A 14,334-nucleotide genomic window follows, 5' to 3' on the forward strand; every position below is an offset into this window, starting at 1 on the left:
TATGAAAATCCATAAAAACTTTCATATCTATACATTTTTAAAAACAGAAAAATCTGTTTAAAATTCTTCTAAATGAAAAGTTTCAATGAATTTAGAACCTACTCTAAAACATGAAAATGTAACACCTTCTCATTAGTTTGCTAAAAAAATTGAATGGCATCATAGAAGATGAAAATTCTAATCCAACTGCAACAAAATGTTACCAAACTGGTGGATGAGTAACATGGCACAGTAAGCACAGCAATAAGGCATTTCTTCCAAGGACAGTGATTAGAACCAAGTATTATAAATATGCTTAATTTAGAAATTGACCTGACTTGCCATAACTCAGTGTCAAATCAAGATTTTAAAAACAGTAAAGTATATTCAATCATATTGCTTTCACTAAAATGTAAGTTTAATGAGAATATTATTTTCAAACTTTATTTCATTTTTATCTCAACCTTATAAAAATTCCTATACATACATTAGTACACACATATATATGATCTATAAGTAAATATAAATATTTGTGAGATATAGGTTCAAAAATTTTTATTTATAGGCAGTTATAATCAAAAACCTTGACTGCTCTAGATTAGGGATGACCAACTTAATTGTTTTCAAGGACCAAACAAGTAGGTAAATAAAAAAGTGACATTTTAAAGGAATGAGCATAAAAAATAGTCGTCGGACCAATAAGCGCACACATGCCCATCTACAGGGAGCAGTGGCTGCGCAGCTCCAGCCAGTTGGTACTAGGCAGGAATGCTGCCCCAGGACAACCTGATCTTTGTTTTCATTGAGGTCCAGATCTTTTTGTAAAATCCTCTGATTTTTAAAACCTGGCAGTGTACTAGATAGCACTGGGAGGCTAAACACACATTTCTGTAAGCCACAGAGGGCTTGAGAGCTGCTAGTTTGTAACCTTTGCTCTAGATTTTCAAACAGAAAAAATCTAAGTTTTATTAAGTAAATTAAATTATTCACTACTTGAAAGGAAAGAGATCTGACTATTGTAACTTTTAAAAAACAATCAGAGAATTTGAGAAGGCAGACTTTTCAGAAGACAAGTAAAGTCTCAAGGTGTGAAGAGACACTGCTAAAATCAGTGGCTCTTTCTCAGAGAAGCAGTGTGAAAATAAATGGCTCCTAGTTAGGTATGTTGCTTAGCCAGATGCTCTCTAATTCTACTTGCAATCCCTACCCCAGCCAACGCCCACTCAAGTTTGGAAAATAAGCACAAGGGCAAGGGTCAAGAATGGGATGAGTATACCAGTCTCACACATTAAGTTTCAAAAAGGCAAAAAAAATGCTGACGGTTTAATGACTTCTTAGGCTGGTTCAAAATGTCCCTAGTAAGATGACTTTCAAGGTTCTATTTGAGGTCACTTACAAACGCCACCGTCTAAGATATGGAATATATGAGGGACAAGAGATTTGAGGGAGTTGGGGGAGAGATGATGGGCTTTTAGGGGAAAAGTTCAGTTTGAAGTATCTGAGGGACATACAGAGGATGTCCTGAAAACAATTAAATACACATCGAGTACAGATTTCAGGGAAACACCTACGCTGGAATAGAGATACAGAAATCACCAGCTTGTAGGTGCAAAGAAAAGCCACAAGATCTTGAGAGTGTGAGAGAACGTCTAGGGAAAACACAAAGAAGAGCACTAGATGGAAGCTGGAAGCCTGGGTGTTTCAACATTAAGGGGAAAGACAGTGTGGTGAAGGGGTCTTCCACGAGGGTAATGAAGTCGCCTGGAAAGACAAAAGGCCTACAGTGGAGATCAGGAAGAGGGGCCAGGTGCCAAGGTCTTTGATTACCATGAGGGAATGATTAGAAGGTGACAGATGGCAGCAACAAGACAGATGGCAGGAGCCTCAAATGAGATTTTATCTGACAGTTGAGAAGTAATTGAGAAGTTGAGAAGTAAATGTCTAGACATGTCATTGGTAAGCAATGAAAATGGTTCTCTACATCTTCCCTGATCCAAAGTATAAATCTGGGAAAATTAGTAGCCTCAATCATTGTCCCTGGAAGAAATACAGAAACAAGCTAAAGGGAAGCATGGTGCTCAGAGAAAGTCAGGTTTCAATCATGTCAAGGAGATAGAGGAGGTCTTTTGTGAAGCAGGGGGTGTAGGCAATTTGGCCATCTCAGAATAGGGATTAGGGGTTCTTCAGAGCCCAGAGGAAGGACTTGGGAGGGAAGGCACTACCCAATGAAAATATAATGTGAGTCACACACGTCATTTTAAGTTTTCTAGTAGCCACATTTTTAAAAAGTAAAAAGAAACAGTAAAGTTAATTAGTAATATATTTTATTTAACCCAGTGTATCCAAAATAATTGCATTATAGCATACAATCACTAAAAAAAGTTGAGATAGTTTACATTCTTTCTTTCGTGCTATGTTTTCAAAACCTGGTGTGTACTTCACACTTACAGCACATCTCAATACTGACCAGTCATCTTTCAAGTACTCAACAGCTACATGTGGCCAGTTGCTACTTTATAGAACAGACGAGCTATAAAGGGAAGATGAGTCAGAAGCAAAAAAACAGAAGAGCTTAGCAATAACATGAAAGGAGCAACAACGGGAGGGGTTTGCATTTTGGATATTCAATGACAATTGAGATGTCAGGCATGGTGAAAGTTACAAGCTCTAAGGAATCAAACAGAACTTGAAGAACTACAATAGATATGGTGGGGCTTGGGATAGTGGTGGTTAGCCTCAGTCAGAAGAATGCCAGGTTCAGCCTTCTGTTGGCCAGGCTACATATGGGATGAGAATGTTGAAACCAGATGGTATTTTAGCCCAGTGCTCTCAGTTTTACAGAGGGAAAGCCAATGTCCAGAAAGATGAACGGATTTTTCTAATGGCCTAGGTGCAATTGTACAGGCAGCCTCCTCATCCTGATTTTTTATTCTAGAGTTGCTCTAAGCATCATGATTACTATCTTTAAAAACAGAAATAACTTACTTCTGGCATAGCAGGAACATATAAAAAGCATTAGCAGAGCTAACTTTAGGACAGCATTTCACTACCACACAAAGCTTAACTCTTACCAAGTTCATGCCATTCTTAGCAAGCTTTTTCTTACCTTGTGAAAGAAGGCAGCACCTGTCAGCACCATGGACAGCTCACAGGAGTAGTTGGAGTTGTAGAGCCAGGACTGATGAGGGATGTCCCATGCATGGTAACGGCCAGGGAAACCCACAATGCGGTCCCGTGCTTCTCTCCACACCCTCAAAAACACATGTATATGCACACATTTGAGTACAAAGCTCAAAGATTAGCAGAAATGTTTAAATTTATTATTTAAATGTTTAAATTAATTATTGCCTCTAGCTTGCAGGCTCTGGCCCTTGGGCTGTTACTTCATTTTCCTTTTTTTAATTTTAAATACAAAATCCATTACAACGCACACAGGATAAAAACAAATAAACAGTGTCACATATAGGTTCCTCAATAAGCCCCTGCTTATTGCTCCTCTAATTTCTGGCAGCTGCATCTCTCCAGCCCTTACAGAAAGAACAACCTGGAGTAACATGGGAAGGAGCTAAGTCAGGGGTCTCCAAAGTGGGGTATGCACAGCAATCTGCTAAGAAGCAGGAGGAAGATATCAATTTTTATTTCTATTTACTTTTAATCTTAATTTCTTTTAAAAAGTTTTGTTTTTAGTAAGCGTGATATATTAGTACAGTGGGACTTGGATATAATTTATGTATGTTGCATACTTTTCTTTTACTGAGAGGTACACCATCAAAAAAAGCTTAGAGACCACTGGTCTCAACACAGAAGACTGTCACCTGGAGTACAGCAGACTTAACTCCTGATCTGCACAGAGCTGAGGGATAAACCTGCACCATGAAAAGAATGGGTCTGCAGGACCACATACAAATTGAAGATTTCATAAATTCAAAAAACAAACTGAGAATTTAATGTGTCACCAGAGTAAACTTTCATATCATCCCCAAATTTATAAGTAAGGTAGAACAAATAAAATCAGTTACCCAGCTTCACAGGCTAAAGTCACAGAGCTGACAGCACTTATGCTCCACGAACCCTACAGCCCTGAAGAAGTACTTCAGGAGGTCCGTAAACAATGAACCATCACTTCCCCACCCCACCTCACCCCCAAATGGAGATTCAAACTGCCTGAGAAACTCTCTCATCACTTACATGGAACTTTAATTTGTAAAACACATAAGATTTCACTTCAAAAGAGTTCCTCTCCTATTAAGTTTGAAAGCAACAACTCTAGTCCAATAGATGAGAAACCACAACTTCTATCACAACATAAGTCTTCTAGATGGGCTTTCTGATACTTCCCACCCAAATCCCTACTTCTATCCTAATTGATCTCCTAAAATTGACTCCAAATTACTAAACTAAAAAGGTCTAAGATGTTTCCATAATATATCTGACACTTACAAGATGTTAAGAATTGATAATAAATACCACTGGCCTATCCAATTTTTATATCACTACTCCTGAAAATACTCTCTCTTCAAATGCCTATTGCTCCTACTAGTCCTGAAATAGCAGAAGAAAGAATGAGAAACTGAGTATTGCAGTTATCTGATCTGCCTGATTAAGTCAATATAAGGCAGAGTCTCATTTGCTACATGATATCAAAAGGTAACATATCTAATTTGTTAAAGGTTGTCAACTAAGAGATGGTCGACTGGTTGATGGGTGTTAATTATCTACTAAATAATAAGGAAGAAAATCAATGTGGAAGCACAGATACAAGATAAACTCAACTTACAGAAAGGCTTAAATAAATTCTTGGGACGATGCATCAAGAGTTTTAGATAGTAGGGTTTCAATGGATATTTGAAAGTTAGGCATTTAAAAATATCAATTATAAACAATGCTACCAATTTACATATAAAAGTGTGGCACATAATCAGTTCCTTAACATTATATTCCAACTTACGCTGCAATAAATATTTTTAACCTATGTGCCGTATCATAGATCATGCTTTGGCATACCTTAACTTTAATGAATTATTCTTTAAACGTGTTAATGTTCTAATTACCTACACATTATGTTAGGAAAAAAGTTCCAAAGGTAATTTTATAGCTCAAACTTAAAAACAAAGAAAATTCACTGGATAATTTCAACTTCGCAAACAACTAAAGACAAATTTAAAACTAACGAAATCAAGACACTATTCCACTGAAGAATTTGAATCATGAGTAATAGTCTTCTGTTAACATTTCAAATTTAAATACTATTACCTTTGAAATAAGTGCATCAGTTCAACCTTCTCACGGTATGAACTTTGGCACATCATTTACCACATCATTTCCACATTAGCAGAGTCAGTTAAATAAAAAAATAAAAATAAAAAAACTATTGACAGCCCAAATACTATGTATTTTAAATAAAGATGACATATTTTTGTGCAAGTCTGTGCAACTCAAAACAATTTTTTAATGAGTTACCTGAATGAAGCAAAAGGTCATGTTACTATTCATGTTTAATTTTAAACTGATTTTCTGATCTGCAAAACTTAGGCAGAATGGTTTTGAATAAAGATCAGTAAATATTGAAAATATTACAGTACATTAAAGTAATATGGACTTTATCATACAAAGAGACATTCCTATCCTTGTTGATTATACTTCCATGTTTTTTCCTCTGGTTTGTTAAGAAGCAGAGGATTTGAAACACAATAGGAAAACAAAGTGTAAAATCAACTAATAATCAAAGAATGTATAAAAAATATAAAGTGAGAATTTGCTCCCTATCTAAAACAAGTTTCTTTTCCAAATCCCATGTTTCTTAAATTACAACAATATGTAAGCATTTTCCTCCTCTCCAAAATAAAATATTAAGGAACCTACACCAAACCATGGTAAAGGAAAAAGGTATTTCTTAGCTCCCTTTGAAAAGGAAAACTCATAAAGCAGAGCCATGAAGTGTAGAAAAACAGATCAACATCAGATCCAGTGGTGGCATTCAAAAGTTCTGGTCTAAGATAACAGACATAATAACAGACCAAAAAAAGGATACAGGACAAGAAACCCACCTTCCAGTCCACAATCCCACACCTCCTCTTAAACTTACACTATCTCCTTTTCTTTTTTCAAAATAAAGTTTGGGATATAAGTCACATAGCATAAAATTCACTCATTTAAAAATGTACTATTCATTGAATTTTAGTGTATTCATAGAGCTGTGCAACCATTACCACTACCTAATTTCAGAACATTTTCATCACCTCAAAGGAAACCCCATAGCCGTTAATAGTCGTTCCCCATTCCCCTCTCTCCCCAGCCCATGACAACCACTAATCTACTTTCTGTCTGCATGGATTTGCCTATTGTGGACATTTCACATAAAGAAATTCATACGATATGTGGATTTTGTGACTGGATTCTTTCACTTAGCCCATTTTCAAGGTTCATCCATGTTGTAGCATGTATCACTACTACATTCCTTTTATTGCCAAATAATATTCCATTGTATAGATAGATCACATTTTGTCTATCCATTCATCAGTTGATGGACATTTGGGTTGTTCACACTTTTTATTTCTTTGATAACTGATTTGTGTGTGTGTGGCAAAATATATGTAACAAAATTTACAATTTTAGGGGCCAGCCGGGTGGCACTAGAGGTTAAGTTCGCACGTTCTGCTTTGGCGGCCCAGGGTTCACCAGTTTGGATCCAGGGTGCAGCCTATGCACTGCTTGTCAAGCCATGCTGTAGCAGGCGTCCCACATACAAAGTAGAGGAAGACGGGCACAGATGTTAGCTCAGGGCCACTCTTCCTCAGCAAAAAGAGGAAAATTGGTGGCAGAAGTTAGCTCAGGGCTGATCTTCCTCAAAAAAAAAAATTACAATTTTAACCATTTTTAAGTGTACAGTTCAGTGGCAACAAGTACATTTACATTGTTGTGCAACCATTACCACCATTCATCTCCAGAACTGTTTCATCTTCCCAAACTGAAAATCTGTACCCATTAACCACTAACTCCCCATTCCTGCCTTCCTCCCGCCCCTGGTAACCACCACTCTACCTTCCATCTCTATGAATTTGACACTCTTGATAGCTCATTAAGTAGAATTATATATTTATCGTTTTCAGTTGTTTATACTTGTTGACTATTATAAATAATGCTGCTATAAACATTCATGCACTGCTTTCCGTATGCACATATGTTTTCAATTCTCTTAGGTCCTCTTTATCAGTCCCTTAAGAATATATCTGCCTCTTTCTTTGCTGCATCAGCTGAAGTTAGCCAAGATCCATGTTATCCTTTGCCACAGGGAGGAATCTTGTTATATCTGCCCTTTCCTTTTGAAACTAAGTCTGTTTCATTCCCACTCAGGTGAAATAAACAAATTGAGGAGATTAATGAGAGAAGGCTTTTAGAGCAAAGGATGCCCAAACAAATGAGAAATGAGGGCCATAAAAGGTTAGGATGTGCAGCCAGAGATAATGCGCCAGTTCCATAACCAGAAGCTAAACCTCAAATTTCCAATGACTGTTAAGAGAGATTTTAAAAGCCTTCCCATTATTCCTTCACCACTTGGAAATCTGTTGACAAATGGAAAGGTCAAGTCTTCCTAAATCAAGAGCCATAAAAGACAGCAAATGCCAAGTATCTTAATAAGCTTCAAACTCATTAAAGCAAGACCCCTCATCTAAATCATTCTTGGGGATCTAGAGGTGATCGGCAATTCTCCCGTTATCATCCCATGACTCTGGGCACAGCTTCCAGGCCTTTAGCATGCTCTAGACTGCATCATGCTGTATCAGAAATACACCGCCTCCTGCCCAGGGTCCCCCATAACTATAAACAATGACAACTGTAATGGCAAAAGATCATTTCTGGAATCATCACATGGCTTTCTTCCTTTCATAAAAATAAGTAGAGGGAGCTGGCTATTTATTATCATGTACAAAAAAGGAAGATATTCCAGTTCAGCAAGATTTTTATCACAGCTAACAACAGACTCTTGCCTCAATAATATAGTAGGAGGACGTCAAAGAAAATGTGAGAGGTTGGGTGGGAGAGAGGAAAAACAGATGTTCTAATTTGTCAGGAATAGATCAAATCATTTCTTTATAGATGGATTTAAGACAAATGCAGCAATAAAATTGCTGCTCCTTTCATCTGAGCCTCTCCACTTATCAACATAAACCAAAGTAAGCTTGAAAGCTAGGCAGGACACGTCAGGCTTTCAGTGAATGGAACAAAAGCACAGAGAAAAAGAGTTCTCCATCCTGGATCCATACTTAATTCGAACAAGATCTCCAAGGAAATCTAGTGCTTCTCAAACTATCTGTGGTAAAGAACTAATTTTCCCCCAATTTATTGTGGATTAATCTTTTTGTAAAATACAATAAAAATGAATTGCATGGTTTCTTGAATATGATACCAAAAGCACAAGTAAGCAAAGAAAATATATATAAATTGGACTTCATCAAAATGAAAAACTTTTGTGTTTCAAAGGATATCATCAACAAAGTTAAAAGACAACCCACAGAATGGGAGAAAATACTTGCAAATCAAATCTCTGATAAGGGACTTCTATCTGGAATATATAAAGAACTCCTAGAACTCAATAATAAAAAGACAAATAACCCAAATAACAATGGTCAAAGGACTTAAATAAACATTTCTCCAAAGAAGACATACAAATGATCACTAAGTACATGAAAAGATGCTCAACATCATTAGTCATTAGGGAAATGCAAATCAAAACTATATTGAAATAACACTTCACATAGAGTAGGATGGCTATTAAAAAAAACAGAAAATAAGTATTGACAGGATGTGGAGAAACTGGAACCCTTAGACACTGCTGGTGACACTATAAAATGGTGCAGCCACCTTGGAAAACAGTCTAGCCACTCCTCAAAATGTTAAACAAAGAGTTACCATATGATCCAACAATTCCACTCCAAGGTATATATCCAAGAGAAAGAAAATGTTCATACAAAAACTTGTACATGAATGCTCATAGCATCATTATTCACAATAGCCAAGAAGTAGAAATGACCCAAATGTCCATCAATGGATAAATGGATAAACAAAATGTGTATATCCATACGAAATGGATCAAGTACTGACACTTGCTACAAGATGAATGAACCTTAAAAACACTATGTTAAGCGAAAGAAATCAGTTACAAAAGGGCACATATGATACAAATTTTATATGAAATGTCCACAATAGGCAAATTTATAGAGACACAAAGTAGATTAATGATTGCCTAGAGCTTGGAGGGGTTGTAGGGAAATGGGGAGTGACTGCTAATGGGGACAGGGTTTCCTTTGGTGGTAATGAAAATTTCTAAAATAGATTGTGGTGATAGCTGTACAACTGTAAATATACTAAAAACCGTTGAATATGGTTGAAGTATACCACTTAAACGAGTGAAGTGCAAGATGTATGAATGAATGAATTGCAAGAATTGCATCAAAAAATGAACTGCAAGAAAAATGATCACACACTTGGATGTCACAGTAAATGTCAAATTGCTTTAAAAGCTGCTAAATGCTTACTTTCAATTTTTGTAATTACCTCACTGTGGACAGATAACAAACTGCCCATGGGCTAGCATACCAGCCCATCACACACTTTGAGTAGCCCTGATGTTCTCGATTCTCTTATCTATAATGTTCTCTCGACTGAGATATTTAAGCTCCAACTAAGAAATACTAAGATTCAGGAAAAGAGTATAGTTTAGAGGTTGAGTGGAAGTTTTAGATCATGCAAACCTGCATTTGAATTCCAGCTCTGCCAGCTACTTTCCAGCTTCATGGTTTTGTTCTCTTGGATCTCAATTTACTCCTATATACAATTTACATCATCACATTTTACGAGGCTGAATGAGACAAACCAAAGTGCTCAGCAAGTGTCAGGCACACAGTATGGGTTCAACAAATGTCCTGCATTAGCATCATCATAACCACCTCTTCCTCCTCCCACTCCTTCTCCTCTTGGATCTTTGCTTCCAACCCCATCTTTCTCCAAATCTTTCAGGCCCTAAGGTTCTGGTACTGTTCCACTGCCCCAACACACCGCAACATTTTGCTTCTGATTGCCTGGGAGTTATTCTCCATTCCTCTAAACACAAAAACCTCAAGTTTCCTTTAGGAAACTACCCCTTGCCTTCACTCTCAGTCCAAGTGGTCTGCGGTTGGAGGGTGATCTACTCGCAGCTCCAGGGGCAGGTAACCCCAGTCTAGCCAATCACAGAATGCCATCTCCTCGGGCACAGAGGAGAGCCTGTATGAGCACAAAGGCAACACAGAGGAAAGCAGAATCTAGAGATGAAGAGAAACAGAGCTCTCCAACATCAACTAAGACCCTGGATCCAGCTATATCTTAAAAGTTAGCTCTTACTACCTCTCAGGATTTCTCGGTTACTATCAGCCAAGAATAGTAATTTAATTTTGCTGCCTAATCCAGGTTTCAGTTGGTTTTCTGTCGTTTGCAAACTAAATTGTTTCTTGATTGAAAATCAGCTCCTCACCGAAACCCAAACATGATTTCATCATGGCGGAGGTGAGCATCATCATCAATAGACAGGATGGCCTCTGTCTCAATTTCATTCCAGGGTAAGAATCGATTGTTCAAACTGTTCTTTTCAGTACGGACCACCTGTAAGGAGGAAGGAGAAACACTAACGATCAGTGCTGCATTATAGAACGCAAAACCAAAACTGCCTTTAGGTCAAAGGAGACTGTAGTTAAATTTACTGAATAATTCTGCCTGGTTACATATCACTTGTAAAATCCAGCACATGCCTTTCAGGAATAAAAACTGCCTTATAATTCAGCAAATATATAAGGATTTCACATTTTAAACTTTATTCATTTGCTAACTAATTTTCTTGTGAAAGAAGCTAACGCTGAGGATTATTTTACATATGTGATAAACACAGTCTAGGGAAATTAAAAGTAACTTTCCCAGGAGAACACAAGGTGGCAGAGTAGAACTGAGAGTCGCAGCTCTGGTCCCCAGTCAGCTCGCAAACGTTAAAACCAAACCGGCAAATCCCTTGAGTCTAGGTCACTTCTGACTCCCAATTTTAACGCCCTTTTTTGGTATTAAAAAAAAAAGTAGTCCATCCAGTTGAGGTTAATTATTTCACTTTTGCAATTCCTACCTGCAGCACTGACTACACATATAAAAGCTTTTTCTTTCAAAGTATACCCAATTTAGTACCAACAGCTTCTGTGTCCACAACAAATCCCAAGACAAAGAATCTCTATCCAAAGTGACCCATATACACAAAGCAATAGTTTCTTCATAAAACAAAGATTAGTGCCCAAAAAGAACTACATTACAATAAAAATATTTATTTAAACCATGTCTCAGATAAGAATAGTTTACTACAATGTAGGTAGTAGCTTTGTTACTCACCTTGCCCCCTAATGCTCAGATAAACAGGGTGACCATACTTGGTACTTTGATAGCTCATTTGATTTGTATAGTATCTATATCTAATTAATCCAACTAACAAGGAGCCATCATTTTATTCTCAAAAACCAGAAACAGAGAGAACTTCTAGAGGAATCATCTTTTTAGAAAGCCAGGAAGGGTCATCTCACTTTCAACAGAACGTTTTAGTTGTACTGAGGACGACCTCTACCTAGCATGATGAATGCAATTATATCCGGGGCCTAAGTTTATGAATGGTTTCACTCCCATGACTCATGAGTACTGCCTCTTCCTCTTAAAAAAGTCTTTCTCCTAATCTTCTACCAAAATTATTCTCCCCCTGGAGACCCAGGTCAGATGCCTCCTTTCACTACCCTCCTTGTCAAAATTAATCACTTCTTCTATGTTCTGAAACAGAATCCTCATACCTCAATTAATTCATCCCAGCACACTAAGAATCCAATTAGTTCAGAGTTAGAAGAGCCTTGGAGATCATATGGTCCAACTCTCACTTTATACACGGACAACTGGCAACAGCAGAGCTAGACTCTAACTCGTACCTTCTAATTCCAAATCAGTCTTTTTCTGCTAAACTTACATTAAACTTATAAATCTAATCAAACCAAAGCCCCACAGAAAATGCATTATTAAATGGTGTACACCATCAAGAGAGAAAAATGCTGCCAAATAAGAGCATAAGAAATAGTTTATCACTTAGAACGTTTACTTAAAGAGCTTTTAAAGACTTCACCTCAGCCCCAGAGGAGTTCCTCCCAAGTCAAGACAAGGAAGGATCTGGAACAGATTTGCTACTACAGAGAAGAGATGTCAGAGTCAAGCAACAGACACAGAAATCCATCTTGCCCTGCAGCATGTTTGACCAGTACAAAAATCCCTGAGCTTGTAGCCTAGGTCTCCCAACGTCAGATTGAGCAGTGACAGAGCAAAGGCACTCAGGCCTGGGTCAGGGAAAACAGAGAAGGAAGGAGGGGGAGACAGCCAAGTACTCACCATACTAGCTGCGGACTCCATCCCCAGGGAGTAGGAGAGTGGCCAGAAGCAGAAGAAGCCAAATGCCAACCTCAGCAGTGGCAAAAAGCCATCTATCTTAAGACATACCCAATTTCAAATATATTAAAATGTAAAATAATGTCCACCTTAGAATCAACGGGATAGTAGCTGTTCAGTCAAATGCCCCCAACAAACTACTCTCAGATCATTCATTTGACTTTCTGAACACACTTCGCATTCACTTAAAACAGAACTGCAACTCTGCCAGTTCAGATGAACAAAGCTGCCCTTCAACTCTGGCAGTGAATCCACACATCTTACAATCTAGTAGCAAATCCACATAGCTTACAATGAATAAAAAAATAATAGAAAAATCCAAGTCTTGAATATTCTATTGTAGATTAACAATTTTGTGGGTTCATCACCAGGATTATCTACAGCAAAATTAGTAATCCAGGATCACAGCACAGAGCTTTAGTACTCAAAGTGTGATCCCAAGACCAGCAGCCAGGGCCTCACCTGGGACTCTTACAAATGCAGAACTGCAAGCCTACCCCAAACCTACCAAGTCAGAACCTGCGCGCTCACAAGATCCCCAGGTGATTCCTATGGACACTGAATTTCGAGAAGCACTAGAACAGAGGAAAAAGCATGGATTTGTAGTCAACCAGACAAGCCTGAGTTCAAATTCCAATTCCATCACGTACAAGAGGTGTGAACGTAAGTAGGCAACCTCTTTGCTAAATCAACACAGCACCAAGTTGTGTGGAAAAACTGAAGTTGTTTATTAGCCAAACTTAATCCTATAAACAACTGAATGCTTAATCTAAAAATAACAAACGAGGAAAACTAAAATGATCATGATTTGATACCTAGAGCTTATCCGAAATTTTTGATACAATTTACAAAGTAAATCAAATCAAAAGGACCTACTTGTCCTTTGGAAGACTCAGAGCTGAAGGCCGAACATCAGCTGTGTTTTGGCCTAGATTTCACATCCAGTTTTTTGAGCAAGTTTAAAAAGCCCATTAAGAGGCAAGTCCATTAAGAACAATTATTAGAGATTCCAGAAATACAGTGTGCGTACTACCTCTCCTCATCCTGGCACAACTCCTCTCAGGATGACAGCAAGATTTTCAGGATTAGGGAACTGAAGCAACAGCCGTCCGAATAAAAGAAAAGTTTTGCAGGATTCACAGAAACACAACATCAAGTACTGCAACAGCTTATCTGTGGCTGGCTCACAAACAACCGTAGCCAGTAAGTCTGCCTGAAGAATTTAGAGCAGCAGCTCTCAATTAGGAGTGATCTTGCCCCCCAAGGGACATTTGACAATGTCTGTGGACATTTTCAGTTGTCACAATTAGGGGGGTGGGTGAGCTACTTGCATCCAGTGGACAGAGTCCAGGGATGCTGCTCAATCCTAACAATGCACAGGACAGCCCCTACAACAAAGAAGTGTCCAGTCCAAAATGTCACTGGTGCCACTGTTGAGACACCTGATTTAGAGTCAACCACAGGAGAGAGTAAAGCAAACTTTAGAATAAATGTAGTTCGTTATTCAAGGACTTTTTCCTCATAACCAAAAAGAGATTTCTGTCCTTATAAATTTTGCAAATACAAACTAAAATTAAGTGGGGTGGGGGAGGGGGTTGGCCTGGTGGCACAGCGGTTAAGCGTGCATGTTCCGCTTTGGCAGCCTGGGGTTCGCTGATTCGGATCCCAGGTGCAGACATGGCATTGCTTGGCACGCCATGCTGTGGTAGGCATCCCACATATAAAGTGGAGGAAGATGGGCACAGATGTTAGCTCAGCGCCAGTCTTCCTCAGCAAAAAGAGGAGGATTGGCAGTAGATGTTAGCTCAGGGCTAACCTTCCTCAAAAAAAAAATTAAAATTTTTAAAATAAAAAATAAAATTAAAC

The 14,334-nt window shown here is 38.1% G+C and overlaps 1 protein-coding gene across 4 annotated transcripts in view; it reads right to left on the bottom strand.

The window, feature by feature from the left end:
* Positions 1-14,334, bottom strand: part of EXTL3 (exostosin like glycosyltransferase 3) — a 121,138-nt gene that overhangs the window by 15,189 nt on the left and 91,615 nt on the right. For all 4 annotated transcript variants that reach the window (XM_046656177.1, XM_046656176.1, XM_046656175.1 and 1 more), the window contains exons 4-5: positions 10,490-10,617; positions 3,086-3,230 (exon numbers count right to left, since the gene is read on the bottom strand). In XM_046656177.1, coding sequence (XP_046512133.1) covers positions 3,086-3,230; positions 10,490-10,617 — 273 coding nt within the window. The remainder of the gene's footprint in view (positions 1-3,085; positions 3,231-10,489; positions 10,618-14,334) is intronic.

Source organism: Equus quagga, chromosome 3 (genome assembly GCF_021613505.1).
Source record: "Equus quagga isolate Etosha38 chromosome 3, UCLA_HA_Equagga_1.0, whole genome shotgun sequence".
Lineage (NCBI taxonomy): Eukaryota > Metazoa > Chordata > Mammalia > Perissodactyla > Equidae > Equus > Equus quagga.